The 23,159-nt window shown below is 41.1% G+C and overlaps 3 protein-coding genes across 12 annotated transcripts; 2 read left to right on the top strand and 1 right to left on the bottom strand.

The window, feature by feature from the left end:
- Nucleotides 1-701: 701 nt before the first annotated feature.
- LOC134321690 (zinc finger protein with KRAB and SCAN domains 2) lies at nt 702-3,334 on the bottom strand. Of its 3 annotated transcripts, XM_063003502.1 has the most exons (4): nt 3,042-3,334; nt 2,064-2,447; nt 1,845-1,949; nt 702-1,385 (listed from the first exon to the last, which is right to left on the bottom strand). In XM_063003502.1, exons 2-4 carry the CDS (start codon nt 2,434-2,436, stop codon nt 1,081-1,083), a joined length of 783 nt encoding a protein of 260 aa, XP_062859572.1. In that variant the 5' UTR covers nt 2,437-2,447; nt 3,042-3,334; the 3' UTR covers nt 702-1,080. The 3 variants fall into 3 exon arrangements, with proteins under 3 accessions (XP_062859572.1, XP_062859571.1, XP_062859573.1); XM_063003501.1 differs by lacking the exon at nt 3,042-3,334 and having other exon boundaries at nt 2,064-2,550; XM_063003503.1 differs by lacking the exon at nt 3,042-3,334 and having other exon boundaries at nt 702-1,382; nt 2,064-2,550.
- Nucleotides 3,335-5,829: 2,495 nt separating this feature from the next.
- On the top strand, nt 5,830-9,139 carry tvp23b (trans-golgi network vesicle protein 23 homolog B (S. cerevisiae)). Its single transcript, XM_063003500.1, has 8 exons — nt 5,830-5,896; nt 6,003-6,113; nt 7,068-7,138; nt 7,223-7,367; nt 7,543-7,632; nt 7,998-8,135; nt 8,333-8,461; nt 8,590-9,139. Exons 2-8 carry the CDS (start codon nt 6,111-6,113, stop codon nt 8,614-8,616), a joined length of 603 nt encoding a protein of 200 aa, XP_062859570.1. The 5' UTR covers nt 5,830-5,896; nt 6,003-6,110; the 3' UTR covers nt 8,617-9,139.
- A 312-nt stretch (nt 9,140-9,451) lies between these two features.
- Nucleotides 9,452-20,845, top strand: exoc7 (exocyst complex component 7). 8 transcript variants are annotated; one of them, XM_063002731.1, is made up of 21 exons: nt 9,452-9,582; nt 10,768-10,833; nt 11,233-11,417; nt 11,583-11,688; nt 11,834-12,050; nt 12,300-12,467; nt 13,453-13,542; nt 14,583-14,654; nt 15,638-15,783; nt 15,993-16,145; nt 16,298-16,396; nt 16,521-16,583; nt 17,303-17,369; nt 18,126-18,164; nt 18,511-18,576; nt 19,002-19,122; nt 19,268-19,363; nt 19,668-19,731; nt 20,072-20,113; nt 20,212-20,345; nt 20,597-20,845. In XM_063002731.1, the coding sequence occupies exons 1-21, from the start codon at nt 9,523-9,525 to the stop codon at nt 20,697-20,699; spliced, it is 2,157 nt and encodes a 718-aa protein (XP_062858801.1). In that variant the 5' UTR covers nt 9,452-9,522; the 3' UTR covers nt 20,700-20,845. The 8 variants fall into 8 exon arrangements, with proteins under 8 accessions (XP_062858801.1, XP_062858796.1, XP_062858795.1 ...); XM_063002726.1 differs by lacking the exon at nt 13,453-13,542 and having other exon boundaries at nt 9,453-9,582; XM_063002725.1 differs by lacking the exon at nt 14,583-14,654 and having other exon boundaries at nt 9,453-9,582.
- The last annotated feature ends 2,314 nt before the right edge of the window (nt 20,846-23,159 follow it).

Here is a 23,159-nt window from a genome sequence, read left to right as displayed (position 1 = left end):
ACTGTGGGAGGAAACCTGAACACCGGGAGGAAACCCACACAGACACGGGGAGAACATTCAAACTCCACACAGAAAGGACCCGGATCGCCCCACCTGGGGATCGAACCCAGGACCTTCTTGCTGTGATTTAAATATTTGTCACAAAAATAGTTGTAGATCCTCAACGTAAATTTTATGCAACAAAAAAACCTCAGTAACCAGTTTATTAATGATTCATTTATTTATTGAAGGAAACAAAAGCTTTCCAATGCCAACTGATGCTGTATGAAAAAATTACTTAGTTACTTTATAAACCAGTAATTTAAATGTAATTAATTAATGATTTTGGTTTAAGTAGACTAGACACACACTTGTGTGGAGTGCTTGTGTGGCACAGCAGTAAAATACACTAGTTAACTACAGCTGACATCTAGGGTTCGAATCTATAAGCGATTGGTGTATTACTGGGTGGCCGAACAGCCTGGCCATCAGTGCCGGTCCCAAGCCCAGATGTTTCCACCATTAGAAAGCGAGACAAAAATGCTCAATTATAAGAGTCAGGAGGTGAAAAGCAGTTCTAACAAAGAGGAACATAAAGGCTTGTCTGTCATTCACAGAAAACACCTTGATGATCCCTAAGCATGAAGCCCTGCAGACTTTTCTAATCCTACTCCTGTGTAAGGCAGAAGCAGTTTTGTTAGGGTTAAAGTTCACAAGTCCGGTGCATTTTTAATGCTAGTTTATTACAAACAAACAATGTTTATTCTTCATTAATCCAGAATAAGGACAAAGCATCCACAGTACAAACATACAGTACTCACTGTACACATCAAACAGAACTCAAAGACACAGTACATCAAATTCGGAGTCGGGAGGGAACATCCCATTTCATCCTTGTTTAATTTTTGGCTGAACTGATGCTTTAAAAAATACAAAAATGCTCTGTTTACTAAACGGGCACAAATGTTTACAGACACAGTCCAAAATCACTGAGAGTATACCCTGTTATAGCTGCAAACAACTATACAACTACATTAATGTCCATGGTTTAAAACGGGGTGTCCGAAAAGCTCATCGTGGATCAGGTGTCCACACAGTTCTCTAGTCCAGCGGCGGGGACTTTGGGGGTGTCTTGGAGTTCCTTCCATCCAGGACCTGCACCAGCCGGTCGAGAATGGAAAGGAACCCCTGCTGAAAAGCTTCTTGTTGACGTCGTGTCTCGGCCGCCTCCTCCTGCCTGAGAGCGAACTCCCTCTCTCGAACGGCGGCCTCCTGGGCGTCGTGTTCCAGCAGCAGCTGTAGGTAACGTTCTCTCTGCTCGTACTCTCGCCTCAACATCTCCAGGTTGTTCTCCTCCATCTCCCTCATCAGCTCCAAAAAATCTGCATCCCGCTTCCTCTTACCTGCTGAACAGAGACACACGGGTGGAGTAATAATAAATACACACTACTCATGTGACAGCATGACAACGTACTGGATCGTCCAGGCACTTCCCAAGAGCTTCGCGATCTTATACGTGTGACTTTGACCACCAGAAGCTGCTGATCTCCTGAGATTTTCAGAAAAACATCCAGTGAGCAGCAGTTCTGTGGGCAAAAACGCCCTTGTTGATGAAATAGGTCAAATGGTTAATCAATGGGAACTCTTTACAACCAGGGTGAGTGGACAAAATATTTGAAAATGCACACATGGATCCTCAGAGTGGACATAGGGTTCCTCTGCGGTCAGCCAAGAACATGAATTTAAAGCTACACCAGGCACAGACTCATCATGAGCCTGTGAGATCTGTGTATGTATTGAGCATAACAAAAACGTCAGCAGGTTAACAAGTGTTATAGTGTTAAAGTTCAGATAGTGTAAGTTACCTCTGAGAAACGTGGGGTGTGGAAGGTGAGCGATGGGGCTGCTGGACGTGGCAGGAGAATCATAACTGGGCTCAGTCGGGTGTGTGATTTCTGAGTACTGCTCACCTACAACCAACCAACATAAAACAACACCAGGTTTACTCCCTATACAAGCTAAACAATCATAAGGTTCCTCTACATATTAAATCATTACTTATTATGATCAGTGAAGTACCTCACCCTCTGTGTATGACGTCTCTTCATCCAGATCAGCCTTCACTCCATTCATCTCATCCAGCATCACCTCTTTCATTTCTCTCCCAGCTGAATACGCACATTTGGCTCCCAGGATGGCATCCAGACACTCGAACCACTTGCTGGTTCTCCTGGTGGATCCGGGAGAATCTTTAATTCTTTTATAGTCCTGTTTCATCTTTTTGATCTTCTCTCGGCAGCGTTGGGCGCTGTGCTGGATCCCCAGCTCTGCCAAGCGTAGTGAGATCTTCTGATAAACTTTAGCGTTACGACTGGACGACTCCAATTCTCTCTGGATTTCTTCATCTGAATAGATGCCGAGTAACGCCTGCACCTCCTGATCCGTCCACTTCTCCATCTTTTATTAACCTTTCCAATCAATAGGTCATTTTTATAATAGTTTTATGTATTTACATTTTAATTGGACTGTAGTTATTTGATCAGTGTTTTAATGTCTGTTTTTATTTAATGTTTCATTTGCATATTTTTAATATTTCATTCCTTACTATTTTTAATCACAAATCTAAACTCAGCGTTTTACTGGCAAATTAAATAATGTTTTCACTTATTTCTAAATAACTGAGTATTATTTTATGAATTTCTTTAACAATTGTTTTAAGTTCAATTATTTGTACATGTTTTTTTAATTCCAGAAGATTTAAATTAATGTTTAACTGCTGTTTTCTTTCCTTTTTGCAAAGCGATTTTATTTATTAAAACTTAATTTTTGATTAATTTAGTTTTTTATACTTTTTATCAACTGATATTAATTGTTAAATTTACAGATTTTTATTTTCTATTTGTTTTTTCATTTTCTTGTTTTGCTTTTATTTACAGTAAAAATAAAATGCTTTTAAACTTAAATAGGCAGCAAAAGAAAAAATGCTATTTAAAGAATGAAAATTATTCAAATATTTTAAAACATTCCGTCATCTCTATTATCATTAACCACTAAAAACCAACCTTTTTCTGCTGAGTGCTGCAAATTAAAGCTCAATAAACTTTAACTCGTGAACCCTCATGTACACTAAATCCGACATCACGTGAAGGAAGCGCGGCACCTAGTCCGCACCAGGAACCACAAAGGAACTAAAAAAGGTTCCTAGAACCAAAAAACAACCCGAGTTTCTAGACTGGAATCGCACTGACCGTTTTCTAGAACGTTCCTAGAGTATAAGCAAGCCCATGTTGTGTAATTAATCCGGGTTTTGTTATTGTTCAGGCGTGTATTTACTGATCCCTCCTCACTTAACTAAAGTAGCGCTTCTCTAAAAGGACCTGCACCGCGCATGCGCACTCTCCGTCACATGGCACTAAACTTCCCTGTTCTCTAAACTGGAACTGTGTTCATGGTGCATCCTCAAAAAGACCAGAGATCAGTCCAGATCTATACAAACACAATTAAATCCTCCAGTATACTGGTATTGCTTTCACTGTCTAGCTCTGCACCAACTGATGGTACTTGAGACTTCTCTAGATCAGCCTTTCTCAACCGGGGTGCCGCGGCACCCTGAGGTGCCGTCTGGCTTCGTCAGGGGTGCCGTCAAAAATATTCTGACGTTACTGATATTGAAAATGAAATAAATTTAAAATACAAAAAAGTCAACTTATCATTAAAATGTAGACCATTAGCCCCTTTCCCCATGCTACAACGTCAACACGGGTTGCGTGCGTTGCCTGTAATGATGGGTCGTTCGCGAACGATCCGATTCTATTGAACGGCTCTTTAAAATGAACAAAAGGAACCGAGTCGCGCCTCTGGGAGCTGTTATAATATATATTTATATTTCTGTGCAGTTCTTATCGGCTGTAATTCAACCATTCCGCTTCCATAAGTAGAGGGAATTAATCAGTCATAATAAGTTTATTGTCGAAATTCAAATCACTTTCAGTATTTTTGCACATGTAACTGTTTTGTATATATTTGTTCTTTTTATTGTTATTTTTATTATTTCTCTCTAACTTGCTTTGGCAATACGAATGTCCTTATTTGTCATGCCAGTAAAGCTTCTTTTGAGTTTAAGTTTGAGAGCCATAACCGAGCTACAGAAAAACCATGCAGACAATGAGCAGTGCTAGTGGTATAATGACAAATAATTGAGAAATAAACTATAAACTTGTTTAATGATGTTAAATCTGATTGGTTCATGGCGCGTATGTTTTAAAGCAGAAACAAACACAGGCACATCTCTGCACAAGAGGGGATTTTTCGGAAACCTAATGCAATGCAACCACAGTACGTCTCATCCCTGTAGTGTTTTTGTGTGTTAGCAGTCCGAGGGATGCAGTGTAAGTTTTTTAATACATTTTAGACTGGGGTGACTTGAGATTTTGAATACTTTTAAAGGATGCCGTGACTGAAAAAAGGTTGAGAAACACTGCTCTAGATGGTAGTTCAGATAACTCAGCATATTAATTTCATCTGTATAAAAGAATAATTAGAAATGAATGTAAAATGTTTATTTAAAGACTCGACTTTGACTCATTTTTTACTTTGACTTCTTAGCAAAGGTCAGTTGTAGTCTAGTGGTTAAGGTACTGGACTAGTAATGAAAAGGTTGCTGGTTCAAGTCCCTTAACCTTCAATTGCTTGGACAATATAATGTCACAGTACTGTAAGTCGCTTTGGATAAAAGTGTCTGCTAAATGCGAAAACGTAATGTAAACATAAAGCAAATCATCTTCAAGTCCCTATAATACAGGTATGAATACAAGAATTTAAATATAAGAAGGAAAAGAAGGAAATGGCGGTACAAATGTGATTCAAGTCAGAGGTTTAACTAGTCCATGATGATATAACGATAAAGGCTCTTCTACTTAGTTTCCAGTCTTTATGTTAGAGAATGTTAAGTGTTCAAGTTTAATTATTATTATTAATATTTAGGTTGTTTTTATGTATTTATTTATATTTTCTTCAGTTATTAGTGATTTTCATTCATGCCGCGCAGTGTTGCTGGAACCCATTCATGTTCTCAGTTTCTATTAAGCACAGTATTTCACTTCTGCTTTATTGCAAAAACTTCCTTTTCTGCAGAATAATTCTGTAGAAGATGCACTAAAAACAGCATACAGAGGAAAAGGAGACCAAACAGGAGGAGCAGTGGTCATGCAAATGCACACCTGAAAAAGCAAATGCAGTCAGGAATTACTACAAACTGTCTGTGGTGTATTACTTGAAACCTTTGTTTCAGACCCACTGCATCCCTGATCAGGTCAGTGTCTTTGTGAAATAGTCTGAAAATGCTTATGTCTACTGTTAGACCAATGATGAAAAAGTTGAGCTGGGCATTTGGGTGGCACAACGGTCCAGTGCTCAGTGCTTAAACTTGCAAGTTCAAATCTGAGCAATATTCAACTCTGTACCGCTTTATCCTGGTCAGGGTCGTTGTGGGTCTGATTCATAGTTCTTTAAGACTGCATTTTCACTACTTTACCCAGGTAGTGCTGGACCCATCATGACCCTGACCAGAATAAAGCAGTCTGTAAAGATGCATGTAAGACCATTTCATCATTTAATTAAGTTTGACTAAATAAAATATTAGGTTATATGAGGTTTAAGGACCTTGCTTAAGGACCCAACAGTGACAGCACTAGTGATCACTAGTAGTACCAGTACCCTGAACCAATATGCTACCACTGCCCCAGCGGTGAGGATCAGTGTAAGGCATTAATAGATGATGGACAGCAGCCAGTCTCTCTTCTGCATGTTCTTGGGAGCTGAGACAGAACCAGAGTGCATACTGAAGTTAATGCATATATAATGAGAACATGCCAAACTACACAAAGACCCAAACCAAAAGTCCCTAGGACCTAGACTAGTGTGTATTATAAATGTATTAATTTCGTATAGTTATTTTTGTGTTTTTACATTCGACCATTTTCATGTTTATTTAATGTTGTTTGGTGTTTTTTCGGTTTGTTTAGTTTGTTTTTAAGGATAATGTGAGTCCGCTATTTTGGAAAGTGCAGGTTAGCTGCTAGCCTTGCTAATGCTGCTGGATTCATTCAGATGAACTGTAAACACTGTTAAACATGGTGAGTTGGCTAATATTAATTTTGTTATATTTTGTAGTTTTTTAATTCTGTATATTATACAGAATATTTTAAATAATTAACAACATTAACTTCAAACGTGTTGTTAAATAAATATATAGTTTGATACTGACATGGTGGCAGTACATGGAAGCTAGCAGTGACCGCTTACCAATATGAGAGTGGCGTAAGTATAGTGCACTAGGTAGGGTGCGTATGGTATGTTAATAAGTTGCTTTATAGTGCATTAGTGTAGGGAGCTAGCGGTTGATTAGGATTCTGCTTTTACTGGGCTTGGAGTGCAAGGATAATGAATTTTAACAGAGAAATATTTAGTTTACAGCAGATTATCTGTTGGGTTCATAACATTTAGTTTTAGTTAGTTTTCTTTTTCGGTTCCTCCCGTCACAGTATAGTATGGTATAGGGCAGTATGGTATACTGCCCTATACCGTACTATACTGTGCAATACCATAATACTGTATACTATACTGCACTATGCTGCACTACACTATACTTTACTACAATGTAGTCCATTCAAGTCTACTATACCATACTGTACTATACTACATTAAACTCTACTATATCATACTACACTATACTGTACTGCACTATATCATACTACACTATACTGTACTGCACTATATCATACTACACTATACTGTACTGCACTATATCATACTACACTTTACTGTACTGCACTATATCATACTACACTTTACTTACTGAACTATACCACCCTACACTATTACACTACCCTACCTGCTTTATTATCCGAGTTAATTCTATACTTTTGTTACAGTTAGTAGGGTGTTATAGGATATGAGGGATGGAATAATTCAGGACTAAAACACTTTAGGCAGAAATACTCCATCAGCTGTACAATCAAGGATAAAAATGATTAAATAGAAGAAAAATGCAGAGCTGCTGACTTTACTGCACTTCACTGCTCTTACAGGATTCTAACGATGATGTGTCATTATTTGATGAAGAAGACTTTCCCAGAAATGCGCGGAAATCCAAAATCAAGTGAGTGTTCAGTGCACAATCTCATGATGTCACCGTGCAGAGGTTGTGTTGGTTCTACAGTACATGTGTTTTTGGATCCTGCAGGCACCCGGTGGCATCGTTCTTCCACCTGTTTTTCCGTGTGACTGCCATCCTGGTGTACCTGCTGTGTGAGCTGCTCAGTAACAGCTTCATTGCCTGCATGGTCACCATCATTCTCCTCCTGTCTTGTGATTTCTGGACTGTCAAGGTGAGAAAAACATGGTACATTGAGTCTGGTGAGCGCCAGACCAGGCTAATGACTGGTGCATCAGTGTGCTGCACCACCTGAGTGCTTTAATACATACTCACAACCAGTTAAAAATGAGATTTACATTTATTGGCTGCATATGGTGTGTGTGTGTGTGTGTGTGTGCGTGTTGTAGAACATCACAGGTCGGTTGTTGGTGGGACTGCGCTGGTGGAACCAGGTGGATGAAGATGGGAACAGTCACTGGGTGTTTGAATCTAGAAAGGTACAGGAGTGTGAAAGAGGGTGAGAATCTGTAAAAGGTGTTTTAGGACATTTTTGTCAACTACAATACAGCCTAAGGTCAAACATTTACTTACACTTTAATGGGACATACTGTATTTTGGGATTTCAAATGTGCTCATTGGGGTTAGTCAGACAGGGCTCAGTCCAGGCCACTGGGGTTCCTCTCGACCAAACCATTTAAGCCATGTCGTTATGGACCTTGCTATATGTGCAGAGATATTGTCACGTTGGAACAGGAAAGGGGCTTTTCCAAACTGTTGGAGAAGTTGGATGCATATTACTTGTGATATAATACATTGTGTATAACGTTCAGATGTGAAGATATTTACTGTATGATGTGTGTAGGTGAGTGAAGATAAACACTCAGCATCTCTGATGTCTGATTCAGAAGCTCGGCTCTTCTGGTTGGGTCTGATCATCTGCCCTCTGCTGTGGATCATCTTTACCTTCAGCACCCTCTTTTCCTTCAAGATCAAATGGCTGGTGAGGAACCTTTTTATTTGTATTTTTTAGTTGAGCAGTTGGTTGTGTGTGTGTGTGTGTGTGTGTGTGTGTGTGTGTGTGTGTGTGTGTTTATATTGATGATGGATTATTGATGTGTTCATTACTGTGGCCCTGTTGATAAGTGTACATTGTGTTTGTTTGTGTTGTTGATCAGTTTACATTGTGTTTGTTTGTAGGCGGTTGTGTTAATGGGCTTGGTCCTGCAGTGTGCTAATCTTTATGGATACGTTCGATGTAAAGTAGGAACCAGTAGCAATCTGAAGAACATGGCGACCAACTACTTTGGAAAGCAGTTCTTCAAACAGGTGTGTGTGTGTGTGTGTGTGTGTGACTCCCACTTAGACTTAGTTCACATTTGATTGATATCAATAAAATGTTATAAAACTACAGGTTTTACAGTATTTTTCCTTTTTATCTGTTTGTTTTTATAAAGGCTGTGAGTAAACAGGAAGGATCGTGAAGCGGAGCTGCAGAAAGGATCATCATATGTTTGGGACACCCTCCTTAAAAACCCCACTGGAGTCCAGCTCCTTGAAAATAAAGCTTCTCGAAAACAACAACCAAGCTGAAAAAAAAAAAAAAAATGACTTTCTTTTCTTTTCATGTGTGTAATCAGATTATATTTATGTGCTCACTGATATTGTATTTAATGTAATACTTAGATTTGGTTTGTCTTTAGTGTACATGTATGGAGGAGGCTCAACAGTGTAATGATGCAACGTCTCCATCTATTGGACAAAAAGCTTAATATCAGTGTTTTAATCAGAAAAGAGGGAGACTTTCAAAAACTACATTTAATTAAATGAGTGGATTTGTGTGGTCAAACATTTGTTAGTTGATTGAAACGTGCAGTGGTTTATTTACACATATCTTACTATTTCTAAGGAAAATGATGTTTGATATTTATGGTTATTTTAGCTTATTTAGCCTTATTAAATTAGTTTACATATTTTATTGTGTAAAACACCATAAATAAAGAGAAAATATCCATGAACAAGTGTGTGTTGCTTTGATGTGAGTTTGTGTAGCATAATGGTAAGAACCACGCTGCAAGTTCGGGGGTTCGAATCCCGGGCTGGCTTCACAAATACTGACAATTCATGGTGACAGTTTATAGGACTAATACTATTACGTTGCCATAATTGTGAATGGATTTAGCGCCTCGACCTTGACCAAGACGAGCTGTAAGCGTCAATGAATTAATTATCGAACGCCAGGAGTTTGTCCCGCGCATGCGCAAGGTTTTACAGTCTGACGCATGCGTGTTACACCGCAACGGGCAGTGACAGGGAGGAATGGTGGATGTGAGCTGATTGTTTTGGAATCGTTCGCATTAAATTAGTCTGTTTGTATACATTTATTCAAGATGATTCCGACAGAGGACGCGTCCGCCAGGAAGAAGGAGATCGAGGAGAAGCTGAAACAGGTGAGATAAAAGATAAAAGTCCTGAAAATAATCCCGAAAATGTGATAGGAGAAGGGATTCTGGCTTCCTGTATAATGGATCTGTATACACACTGTCATTGTTTACCTGATTACCTGATTCAGTTACATATTCGTTTACATATCATATTCAGTTACAAACAGACTGATCAGGATCGTGGTGTGTCCGTCGTCAGAGATCCACCGATTGCAGGACACTACTCAGATTCACTTATTCAGTGTCCAGTGAGCACATAAGGGTCTGAAAATCAGGCGTCCACATACTTTTGACTATATGATGTTCAGAAGCTGTATAGCTTTTTTACAAGGAAATCTACAAAACATTGACCAGGGGGCTTAAACTTTTGCATACAACTGTACTGTTGTCAGTATTAATGTTTAATAATATTAAATGATATGAAAAATACACATTTTATGGCCAGAAGTCCTGGCCAAGAATGGCAGCAGCATACAAAAGTTTCAAGACATAAAACATAAACAATATTCACAGCACAGATAATAACAACCATAATAAGTAGACTATAAGATAAAGAAGAGAGAAAGAGAAGGCAAGACACCCTAAAACAGCTAAGAAGAATCTTATGAATTAAAACAAGAAGTAAGGTGGCAACAGTTTGGGGAAGGTCTTTCAGTGTTCCTGCATGCCTGTGTCCATAAAAGCATGGTTTGTTATGTTTGGAACCTCAGTGGTGATTTGCACAGGGCCCTGATCTCAACCCCACTGAACACATTTGGGATGAAGTGGATTGTTGATTGTGAGCCAGGCCTTCTAGTACGTAATACTAAAAGAATAGTGACTAAATAGTCACAAATTACCGAAGACACACTCCAAAATCTTGTGGAAAGCCTGTAGAAGACAGAAGAGTGGAGGCTGTTATTGAAACCCATGGTTTTAGAATGGGCTGTCCATCAAGCAAGAATATTGACAGGTGTCCACACATTTTTGGCTATTGGTATTGTTTGCCTCACCCAGCTGTTATATTGTTAAATGCGTTAGTTATTGAACCATTTCTCCACAAACTAAAATATCAGAGGAACATTAGAGCATCCAAGGATGTTAGATGAGTTTATTGTAGCTGAATGTTGACTTGATCAGTGTTGTTCATGCTTAAACTTTTATGTTCCAGATGCTAGATAAAAACTAACTGATATTTGATTGTCTCTTCAGGAACAGGAAACACTGTCGTTTATCCGTGAGAATCTGGAAAAGAGTGACCAGCTCACCAAAGGAATGGTGAGTTATGAAGCCACTGTATGTATATGTGGGCGTATGTGTGTTCATCTAAAGCCCTCAATGTTGTCGTTCAACCTTAGTGTATACATTTGCACAGGACTGTAATTAAATTGTCTGATACACTTTTGTAGAATTGTACAAAATAGATAAATAGATAGATAGGAACTTTATTAATCCCAAAGAAAATTAAGGCCTCAGTAGTTAGTTACATAGATCAAAAGTAATAGTACACACTACAAAGCCTCACAGTATACAAACAAGTACCTGCATAATCACAATCACACACAACAACAACAGGGCCTGTGGGTACATATTGAGAAGTAATTCGGTATACATTGTAAGGTTGGTATAAAATGTAAAGTATAAATTGTAAAGTAATAATATTTTCTTTACCTCCAGGTGACGATCTTGTCTTCATTCGAGAGTCGCCTCATGGCTCTCGAGAACTCCATCATCCCGGTTCATAAGCAGACGGAGAACCTGCAGCGCCTGCAGGAGAACGTCGACAAGTCGCTGTCCTGCCTCGACCACGTCATCAGTTACTACCACGTGGCCAAGGATACCGACAAGATCATCAAAGAGGGGTGTGTTAGCATGCTTATAAGATTCATGATCGTGTGTGTAAAGCGTCTGGTGAAAATACGTGCATTTGCATAGAGAATGATCAAGATTTCCTGAATCTTTCGATAATGTTATGCACTGTAGAGGGTGAAATAAGACGTGTGTGTGTGTGTGTGTGTGTGTTGCAGACCAACAGGTCGACTGAATGAGTATCTCGCCTGCATTGCAAAGATCCAGAAAGCTGTGGAGTATTTTCAGGACAACAATCCCGACAGTCCTGAACTCAACACTGTGGTACTGTATCCCTCTGACTGCTGTAATATTTAAAAATGCACTAGACAGTCAAAAGTATGTGGACTCAGGTGTCCAGGTACACAAGCATGTTAAACATCTCAATGGAATGGGATTGGTACAAACCTTTCCCATCTGTCCCTTACAGAAAGTACGCTTCGAGAAAGGTAAAGAGCAGCTGGAGGCCGAGTTCCGGGCCCTTCTAACGCGCTACAGTAAGCCGGTCCCGCCGGTCCTGATCCTGGATGCGATTGGTGGAGACGAGGAGCTGGAGGGCGAGGTCACGCTTGAGCATCTTCCTGAGGCTGTACTGCAGGACATCATCTGTATCTCTGGATGGCTGGTGGAGTACGGACGCAACCAGGGTACACACACACACACACACACACGCACTTAAAACAGCTGTTTACACAAATTTTGGGACTCCAGGTCGCTTAGAAATTGCTGTTCAGAGCTTCCTAGATTTTCCAATAGTAAAGCTTGTTGGTGCAGTCAAACTCTCCCTACTTATTTGAGCACAAAACAGCTGCAGCAGTTTCCAGCTGCAGTCAAATTAATTACTAATTAGGATATGTTGTACTTAAATGGTTTTGTGTGTGTGTGTGTGTGTGTAGACTTCATGAACGTGTACTTCCAGATCCGTTCCAATCAGCTGGATCGTTCCATCAAGGGTCTGAAGGAGCATTTTCGTAAGAACAGCGCCTCCTCCGCCCTGCTGTACTCCCCCGCCGTACAGACCAAACGAAAGGACACGCCTACCAAAAAGGTTCCGAAACGCCCAGGTCAGTAACCGTCAACCCTGCACGTGGCTCTGGGTACCCTGGGTTTTGGGTCAGGCTGTTCTGGGTGAGCGTTGGGTTCTGTGGGTTTCATCCGTGAGTATCTTCAGTCGTAGATCCACTGCAGTAGCTCAGTGTGGGTTCTGTGTCTCGTACTAACCTTCTCTGTCCTTCTGTTCTCTACGTTCTGGGGCTGGTTTGGCTCACCTGACGGCAGTTTACATTCCAGGTACAGTGTGAGTGGCTTTGGTGTGATCTGGCCATCGCATGCTTCAACTAAGCCATCAGAGAACCGGAATGAATTATGAGTTTCACAACCATTTCTATTTGGGCATATCCAGTCCCCCTGTTGCACCACCAGCCCTGGCTGAGGTGGGCCTTAGGTAGTGGCAAGAGGAACCAGACTTCCAAACTTATTCCCTCACGCACAGCCAGTTGTGCTAGTTGGACTCCCGGCCAGGTTGTTAGCTCCTCTGAGATTCGACACTGTGCCACCCAAGTGCCCCTAAATGTCCATTTTTAACATTATGTACCTCTTGTACAATAAAATCCTGTTATGTGACGTTAGCACAATGTCACGCATGTCTGCTTTAAAAAAATCTAACTTCATACATTGTATGATTGTGTTTTTGCTTTGCTTTAATGCCAGTTCTTTAAAATTTGGCCTTAAGACATGTTATTTTTTGGATGTTTCATTAGTTTTGCATTTATTTGTTGTGTTTTAGCCTCAGTCATTAACTGTAATGAATTAACCAGTGTTTTCTCTCCCAGCTGTTGTGTGTACGATGCACTGCGCTGTACCGCAGGGCTACAGTGATTATGCTGGTTCACGCGTTTATGGTGCTAGGCTAACTCTCACTCTCTAACTGGCTTGTTTTTGGGAGAATCCACTCTCTACCTTCCTTCACTGCCGGGTGCACCCTTCCTGTCTTTCACCCCCCTCTTCTTCCTCTCTTTATTTCTTCTTCTGCTGCTCGGTGGGGTGCAGGGACGATCCGTAAGGCTCAGAACCTGCTGAAACAGTACTCTCAGCATGGCCTGGATGGGAAAAAGGCCTCTAACCTCACTCCTCTGGAAGGTAACCAGCACCTCTTCCACTCTGTCACCCTCTCACTAACACTTTCCTCCTCTGGTTTTCAACGCTGTTGCTTTTGGGTTCGTGTGTTACGAGGGAAAACGACAGTCGAGCCGAGCTGAGACGTTCAGATCACAACAGATCCAGTCGCTGATCAGGATCGTGTTTAATGTTATCGATAATCATTTTGGTCCAAACCTAAAGTCAGTCAGGACCCATTGAGTCAGGAATTCTATTGGCTAAGGTTTGGGATCCAGTCAGGAGTTGGGTGATTTCCAATTATTGATCCAGTCCAAAAGCGGGCAGGAGTGGATCCATTCATCAAAAGGTTTAGTCAGTAGTGGGATCCCAATTCGTCTAAAGAGCGAAATCGTGGGTGAGGGATCAGGTCTGGATTGTGATTTAGTCAGGAGTGGATTCAACCAGAAGTAGATCCAACCAGAACGAGTATGATAGAGTCAGTAATGAGACCCAGATGTGTATTTATTCATTAATGAGATCCTATGATATTTGGATTTAGTCATAAATAAATCCAATCCGCAGGAGATCCTGTGGATCTAGTCATGGACAGATCCTGTCAGAAATAGATTAGCTTGTGAGGATTCAGTCAGGAATGGGAGTTAGCAGTGCTGTCTGTCGGTTTTGGATTTCAGTCTGGAGTATAGGCGTTTAGTGCTGAGTGGATTCAGTCTGGAGTTGAGGGATTTAGTCCCGAGTGGATTTAGTCAGAATTAGGTTTCAGACAGTTAAGGAATCATTTAGCAGGTGAATCATTCAGAAGCGAATCCTGCCAGTAGTTGATTCAGTTGTGCCATGTGTTGTGACGTTAGTTTCAGTGTTCCGGCTCCTGTTAACATCACTAACAACCAACCCAAACACAGTGTTTACCTTGGTACGGTGGGTATACGTGCTTCCCTGGTTGAGGGCTTGGTGGACGGGGCCTGCTTCCTTACCCCCCTCCCAATGTAGTAGTGGGCCCAGGTCATGTGACTTTAAGTCGCGTGACTCGGGTCATGTGACTGTGCCCCTCCTCAATCGATCAGGTTACGACCACGAGCCGCGTGGGGTTAAGCACCTGTCGGAGGCGCTGAGCGACAAGCACGGGGTCTCAGCAGGTGAGTGTTTGAGCCACACCCATCACCAGAGCCGCCTCGGCGGACCACGCCCACAAGCTTTGTTATTAGTTATATAAGGATCGTGTAGACGTACTGATTTCTTTTTCTGACTCCTTGTTTGTCATTTTCTATGCATTTCTCCTTCAATCTCCTCATGTCTCACAAGCTGAGAAACAATTCAAAGCATTTTTAAACAAACATCTCTCAGCCGCCCAATGGTAACACATCATCTCAAAAAACAGAACATTTTAATCTTCTACACCTTTATTTATTCATAAATATCACTGTGTTAAACATGGCGTTAATAAATAAATAAATAAATATTTGCTTTTGTTCTTCTCCAGTTTTGTTCTTTTCTTTCTCTCTACCGACTCGCCCTTATTCCTAAACCACATTAGCAGTGTTAGTGTTGCTAGTTTCCGGTGTTCAGAGTCGTGTTTTTATAATTAAATATGCTCATAAGGGCAGCTCAGTGGTTAGGGTACTGGATTAGTAATCAAAAGGTTGCTGGTTCAATCCTTATACCTGCCACTTTTGGGCCCCTTAATCCTCAATTAGTTGGATTATATTTGGTAGTTTAAGATAAAAGCATCTGCTAAATGTCTTAAATGTAATTTGTGATGATGTCTGGTTTGTTTACGATATGAGAAGTGATCTTGGATGTGAGAAAGTGATTTTTATTATTATTATTAGGGCTGCAAATATTTTATTAACATTGTTAGAAATAAGTGTATTAACATAATTATAACATTTTATTGTTATACCTATGCATATGTAATACTTATATTATTACATTTTTTTGTCATGTGTAATGTTTTGTTGATATTTTAACCTTGTCAACTTTTAATATTATTGTTTTTTATCAATGGTATTAATTATGTGTATTATTATTATTGTAAAAAGTTCATTATTTTGTCGATTCCTCAGACTTTAATCTTGTTAGAGAAAAGGTTTCACTAACACGAAGTGGGTGTGTTTCTCAGGGAAGGACGATGTTCTGGACGTGGAGATCGACTCATATATCCACTGCATCAGTGCGTTCGTGAAGCTGGCTCAGAGCGAGTATGCCTTACTGGCCGAAATCATTCCTGAACACCACCAGAAGAAGACCTTTGACTCTCTCATACAGGTCAGGGTCACATGATCTCACGTGGTTTCTGTTTGAGAATGCTTTGGGCATCTTCAGCACAGGTTGATTTCAATTTATTCACTTGATCCCCGAATCTTTTAACGATATTATGCACTGTAGATGGTGGCATACATGAAATTCTCATCTTCCGGTAGAAGTTTTGTTTGTTTGCCTGTTTTTCTGACTGCATGGTGTGTGTTGGTCTGTAGGAGGCGTTGGATAACCTGATGCTGGATGGAGATAATATCGTCACAGCGGCACGCAGAGCTATAATGAGACACGATTACTCAGCCGTCCTCACCATCTTCCCCATCCTGCGCCACCTCAAGCAGACCAAACCCGACTTCGATGCCACGCTGCAGGTGAGAGAGCGCTGGTGTGGATGAGTTGCTTACTTACTTAAGATGCACTATGTGGCCAAAAGTTTGTGGATACACCTGCTTATTTCTGAGTGGTTTGCTGCAGAGGTCGTGTTCACTTTTATTCACTCATTTGTCATGTCCTGTTTTTTTAGGGTACCGCAGCCAGCACTAAAAACAAGCTGCCGACTCTGATCACCTCGATGGAGACGACCGGAGCCAAAGCGCTGGAGGAATTCGCCGACAGCATCAAGGTCCGTACAAGTCTGACGAGTAATTTAAGCTTTAAACACAACAGCCTTCCTCATTTCAACCCAAAGTCCGATCATTAGAAGTCCTTATAAAGTGTTATAACACAGTAATGAATGTGTTTTTCAGAACGATCCGGATAAAGAGTACAACATGCCTAAAGACGGAACTGTACACGAGCTCACCAGCAACGTAAGGACGCCACTTCTCTATAATTTACTCTTTTATATATTAATGTTTTCCTTTAAATAGAGCAGTTCTTGGCCACTGGGACCAGCACGCAGGAGAAGTTTCTCCTTACACTTTCTACTTAGTATCAGCTTATGTTTCCCTAATCTAATAAATCCAAGTATCCTGTAGGCCACGTGAGCAGGATGGAGGTTGCTGTTGAGTCTGGTTCCTCTTAGTGTTTCCAAGGGACAGTGGTGGGGTTTAAACTGCCCAAAATGTTTTGGGACACTTAGTTCAGCATTTAGTTGAAACCTTTATTCAAAGCGACTTGCAGTACCGTGACACTATATATTGTCCAAAAATTGAAGGTTAAGGGCCTTGCTCAAGGGCCCAACTGTGCAACCTGTTGAACCAACAACCTTTTGATTACTAGTCCAGTACTTTAACCAGGCTACAACTGTCCAAAAAGTTTTGGGACACTTTTATATTTACATTTTCAGCATTTATTCGACACTTTTATCCAAAGCGACTTACAGCACTGTGAGAGTATATTATCTAAGCAATTAAGGGTTCAGGGCCTTGCTCAAGGGCCCAACAGTGGCAACCTGACAGTGGTGGGGCTTGAACCAGCGACCTTTTGATTACTAGTCCAGTACCTTAACCGCTAGGCTACAACTGCCCTGTTCCAAACCAGACACTGAGTTTCGACCTGTTCTTACCTCTCTATTTTGTGTGTGTAGGCGATTCTTTTCCTGCAGCAGTTGTTGGATTTTCAGGAGACGGCAGGAGCTATGCTGGCCTCTCAGGGTAAAACGATCACACATGAACACTTTGCGATCAGTCTGCGTTCAGTCTGTGTTTAGCCTGGTCTCCTCCTGTCTAATCATGCGTTTCCATTAACAATCAGCTCGACATCACTCACATACATTTCACTGTGAGATTTGAGTATAGAGCTTCGGGGGGGGACGGGGGGGGGGGGGGGGGGGGGGGGGCTGCGGTGTGTTTTTGTGATGTTAGATGAAATTCCGTCCCTGTTTACTTATATAAATTAATATTATTTTCTAGGTGAATATGGTTTTGGTATTTATAACTTCGTAACTGGTTGCGGAGGCAGTTTTAACATCCCCATAGTAAGGGAGTGTGTAAATAATGCATGCAGATTGTAGGGAACCTCCATCTCTCAGTTCACGTAGATATAGTTCTCTTATTTCTTATATAAAGCAGATTTTTTTTTAGCTCTTCATTAGGTTTTACCTCAGGTTTGTGTAAGGGGGCATCTAAAAAGTGCAGACAGTGTTTGCATGTTGGATTGTTTGAAGCTTGTATTAGATCCCTAGTATAATGTGGCACTTCCTACGAGAATGCTTCATTAAACTGTAGCATGTTGGTCACTTTCGCTTCTCTCCATCTCAAGCTTTCATTTCTCCATCCCATAATCCTAGCTTCTAATGTTCTGACTGCTGGTGTTACTGTACTAACAGGACGTTCTAACCTCTGCACTGTGCTTCTTTCTCTCTGTTTTTTCTTATTCTTTCTCTTTCCTGCTTCGTCTCTGCTCTGTAGTTCTCGGGGACACTTACAATATTCCTTTAGACCCCCGAGGTAAGCACTACGACAGAACGGCTCCGCTTCCTAATGCTGCTTCCTGTTACTGTACTCTATCATTCAGTACTGCTTTCTCTTACTGTACTATATCGTCCTGTACTGCTTCCTCGTGTGGAGGGTGGGTGTTCTGGGACCACATCGCTGATCAGATGTTAATGTTAACGTTCACTGAGTTGAGAAAGAATTTGAATAATTAATCGTAACTAATCAGTTTAAAACAGCTTTCCAATGTATTTAAACACTACTGTTGTAAATCGTTTACTGTACTATACATATATACACACTATGAGTGAACGGTGAAGCGTGTGATTATGAATTACTCTAATGTGCTCCTTTTTTTCAGAAACGAGCTCTTCAGCTAGCAGCTACAGCTCCGAGTTCAGCCGCAGACTGCTCAGCACCTACATCTGTAAGATCCACATCTGTAATTTGCTAACTAGTCTGACGTTCTCTTTCCAAGCTTTGACGTCTGGGGAAAGTCATTAAAATATATGGCTATGTAGGTTGGTTATGTAAGTTTTTGTAAGCCCAGAGCCAACACAGAAAGAGTTTCATCCACAACAGACACAAAAGGTCTCAAGACTTTGATTGTAAAGAATGCAAGGGAACGTTTGAGAACTAGGCTTAACATTTGATGCAATTCTCTCGGATGCTCTGTTTGTACTGACTTCACTTTTAAGACGTGGGTTGTTGTCTTCCTGTGATGTGGATTAGACTCCTGGATCTCAGTGCTGTTTAAGCCTACATCGTCAGTGACTTTCCCCAGATGCCAGGTCTCGTCAAGAAATGTCTTTGATGTGGTGTGTGTGCGTTTGGTTTGGCGTGTGTGTGTAGGTAAGGTGTTGGGAAACCTTCAGCTGAACCTGCTGAGTAAGTCCAAGGTGTATGAGGATCAGGCTCTGAGTGCCATCTTCCTCCACAACAACTACAACTACATCCTGAAATCTCTGGAGAAGTGAGTGATGATCATCACACCTCGCTCATAACCTTCATGATCATCACACCTCGCTCATAACCTTCATGATCATCACACCTCGCTCATAACCTTCATGATCATCACACCTCGCTCATAACCTTCATGATTTGTTTGACCATCACAGGTCTGAGTTGATCCAGTTGGTTGCTGTGACCCAGAAGAAAGCCGAGAGTTCCTACAGAGAACTGATCGAACAGCAGATTCTGATATACCAGCGCAGGTACAAATCACACACATATCGTACTGTGGAAAAAGTATTTGCCCCCTTTTCCTGTAAAACATGATTACTTTCATTTAAGGAACCTGAGTTTCAGAGGTTGTAGTGTAGAACATTTAAGGTAAATGCTGAACATTGACTGGGAGGTTCAGGATGAGTGAGATGTCCTATAGAGCTAAACTGGCTCACCAATCAAATCCAGGTAAATGTGTGATTGAGAAATCAAGGGGGCGAATACTTTTCACCTGGATGATCTGTGTTGGTGTTAATTTTCTGTTTTTATATAATACCTCATGTTTATCTACAGCTGGTTGAAGGTAACTGACCATCTGACTGAGAGGAACATGCCTGCATTTCAACCTGGAGCCAAGGTGAGTCCATAATCTACACTGTTCCACGTTCGTTCAGCCCAACCGTGCAAATAACTTTGACTGAATGGGCACAAATTCCATGAGGCACAAGCCAAAACCTTGTAGAACGTCTCCCATGAGGGAGGAGAACTTTCATATTAATGTTTATGCTTTTAGAATGGGATGAAGCTCATGGTCAGGTGTCCACATTCCAAAACCATTGAGACTATGCTACTGATGAAACATTTCTTGACACAACTTATATTTTAGCATTAAAGGTGTGTGTGTGTGTGTGTGTGTTTGTTAGTGAAGCTCTGATTTATGGACGCCGCTTCATTCTGCTTCCACTTTTTCCTTTCAGCTAAAAGACAAAGAACGTCAGGTCATCAAGGACAAATTCAAGGTAAGACCCCGTCCTTCCAGCATGTGTTGGACATCTCATTCCAAAGCCATGGGTATTCAAATGGAATTGTGTGTATACTGTGTGTGTGTGTTCTGTAGGGATTTAACGATGGTCTGGAGGAACTCTGTAAGATTCAGAAGGTCTGGGCCATTCCTGATAAAGAACAGCGTGACACCATCAGATACGCTCAGAAACATCTCATCTCCAACGCGTACAGGGCTTTCCTACACAGGTAACACTCACCTGTGTGTCTTACTGTCTCTCTTATTGTCTGTCTTACTGTCTTATTGTCTCTCTTACTGTCTTACTCTCTATTTTACTGTCTTTCTGTCTCTCTTACATTCTCTCTTACTGTCTTACAGTCTATCTTACTGTCTCCTACTGTCTTGTTGTCTGTCTTACTGCTCTACATTTAGTGGTGTGTGTGTGTATGTTATTTGTGTAGGTGTGTATTACATTCAGTGATGTGTGTTATTTGTGCAGATGTGCCAACATTGCCTTCACGAAGAACCCGGAGAAGTACCACAAGTACACGCCGGAGCATGTGGAGGAGATGATCGACAGACTGTTCGACACCTCCGCCTAAACCCGGCCCACTAGACGCTGCTCATCCCGTCGTGCTGCGCTCACTTGATCCAACTCTGTACCCAGTTCTGTTCATGTGTAAATGAATCCTGTACATAATCAGATCTCACGCATACAATTCAATAAAGTGAATCGTAACATAACACACACAGTGGTCAGCGTGGGTATCTTGGGGGTATTTTGTAATGGTGTCTGTTCCTGGCAGCTTCCACGTGATACTGAGTGTGTTGTTTGGTATTTATTAGTGTATGTGGGTGCTGAGTAAACATCGCACATTCCAAAGCGCAGTAAAAGTTTGAACCGAGTGTTTCTGCCAGTTCGACTCGCTGAGGAATTCCCATCATCCCCTGGAGAAACACACTCGGCTACATGGCCGTATATGGAAGAATCCAACACAGGAATGGAGGAGGAAGTGCTGTGCTGCAATAAACATAGAAACTGAATTTCTCCTTCATATCCTGTCTCGTACATCTCTGCTGACCCCTGTACTGTCCACTTATACTGCCCTGTGTTTGGTACTGTCCACTATATTGCCAAGCAAAAGTGTTCAGTACTGCCCGATATGCTATCTTATAGTGACAGTCCTGAACACTCAGTGCCGTTCACTCTACTGCCCTCTAATTACAGTCCTGAATATTCACTACTGTTCGCTATACTGCCTTCAGTTACAGTCCTGAATATTCACTACTGTTCACTATACTGCCTTCAGTTACAGTCCTGAATATTCACTACTGTTCACTATACTGCCTTCAGTTACAGTCCTGAATATTCACTACTGTTCACTATACTGCCCTCTAATTACAGTCCTGAATATTCACTACTGTTCACTATACTGCCTTCAGTTACAGTCCTGAATATTCACTACTGTTCACTATACTGCCTTCAGTTACAGTCCTGAACACTCACTGCCGTTCACTATACTGCCTTCAGTTACAGTCCTGAATATTCACTACTGTTCACTATACTGCCTTCAGTTACAGTCCTGAATATTCACTACTGTTCACTATACTGCCTTCAGTTACAGTCCTGAATATTCACTACTGTTCACTATACTGCCCTCTAGTTACAGTCCTGAATAATCACTACTGTTCACTATACTGCCTTCAGTTACAGTCCTGAATATTCACTACTGTTCACTATACTGCCTTCAGTTACAGTCCTGAATATTCACTACTGTTCACTATACTGCCTTCAGTTACAGTCCTGAATATTCACTACTGTTCACTATACTGCCTTCATTTACAGTCCTGAATATTCACTACTGTTCACTATACTGCCTTCAGTTACAGTCCTGAATATTCACTACTGTTCACTATACTGCCTTCAGTTACAGTCCTGAATATTCACTACTGTTCACTATACTGCCTTCAGTTACAGTCCTGAATATTCACTACTGTTCACTATACTGCCTTCAGTTACAGTCCTGAATATTCACTACTGTTCACTATACTGCCTTCAGTTACAGTCCTGAACACTCACTGCCGTTCACTATACTGCCTTCAGTTACAGTCCTGAATATTCACTACTGTTCACTATACTGCCTTCAGTTACAGTCCTGAACACTCACTGCCGTTCACTATACTGCCTTCAGTTACAGTCCTGAATATTCACTACTGTTCACTATACTGCCTTCAGTTACAGTCCTGAACACTCACTGCCGTTCACTATACTGCCTTCAGTTACAGTCCTGAATATTCACTACTGTTCACTATACTGCCTTCAGTTACAGTCCTGAATATTCACTACTGTTCACTATACTGCCTTCAGTTACAGTCCTGAACACTCACTGCCGTTCACTATACTGCCTTCAGTTACAGTCCTGAACATTCACTACTGTTCACTATACTGCCTTCAGTTACAGTCCTGAATATTCACTACTGTTCACTATACTGCCTTCAGTTACAGTCCTGAACACTCACTGCCATTCACTATACTGCCTTCAGTTACAGTCCTGAATATTCACTACTGTTCACTATACTGCCTTCAGTTACAGTCCTGAATATTCACTACTGTTCACTATACTGCCTTCATTTACAGTCCTGAATATTCACTACTGTTCACTATACTGCCTTCAGTTACAGTCCTGAATATTCACTACTGTTCACTATACTGCCTTCAGTTACAGTCCTGAATATTCACTACTGTTCACTATACTGCCTTCAGTTACAGTCCTGAATATTCACTACTGTTCACTATACTGCCTTCAGTTACAGTCCTGAATATTCACTACTGTTCACTATACTGCCTTCAGTTACAGTCCTGAACACTCACTGCCGTTCACTATACTGCCTTCAGTTACAGTCCTGAATATTCACTACTGTTCACTATACTGCCTTCAGTTACAGTCCTGAACACTCACTGCCGTTCACTATACTGCCTTCAGTTACAGTCCTGAATATTCACTACTGTTCACTATACTGCCTTCAGTTACAGTCCTGAATATTCACTACTGTTCACTATA

The sequence above is a fragment of the Trichomycterus rosablanca genome, chromosome 10, assembly GCF_030014385.1.
Source record: "Trichomycterus rosablanca isolate fTriRos1 chromosome 10, fTriRos1.hap1, whole genome shotgun sequence".
NCBI lineage: Eukaryota > Metazoa > Chordata > Actinopteri > Siluriformes > Trichomycteridae > Trichomycterus > Trichomycterus rosablanca.
This window is presented reverse-complemented; position numbering and strand designations above follow the sequence as displayed.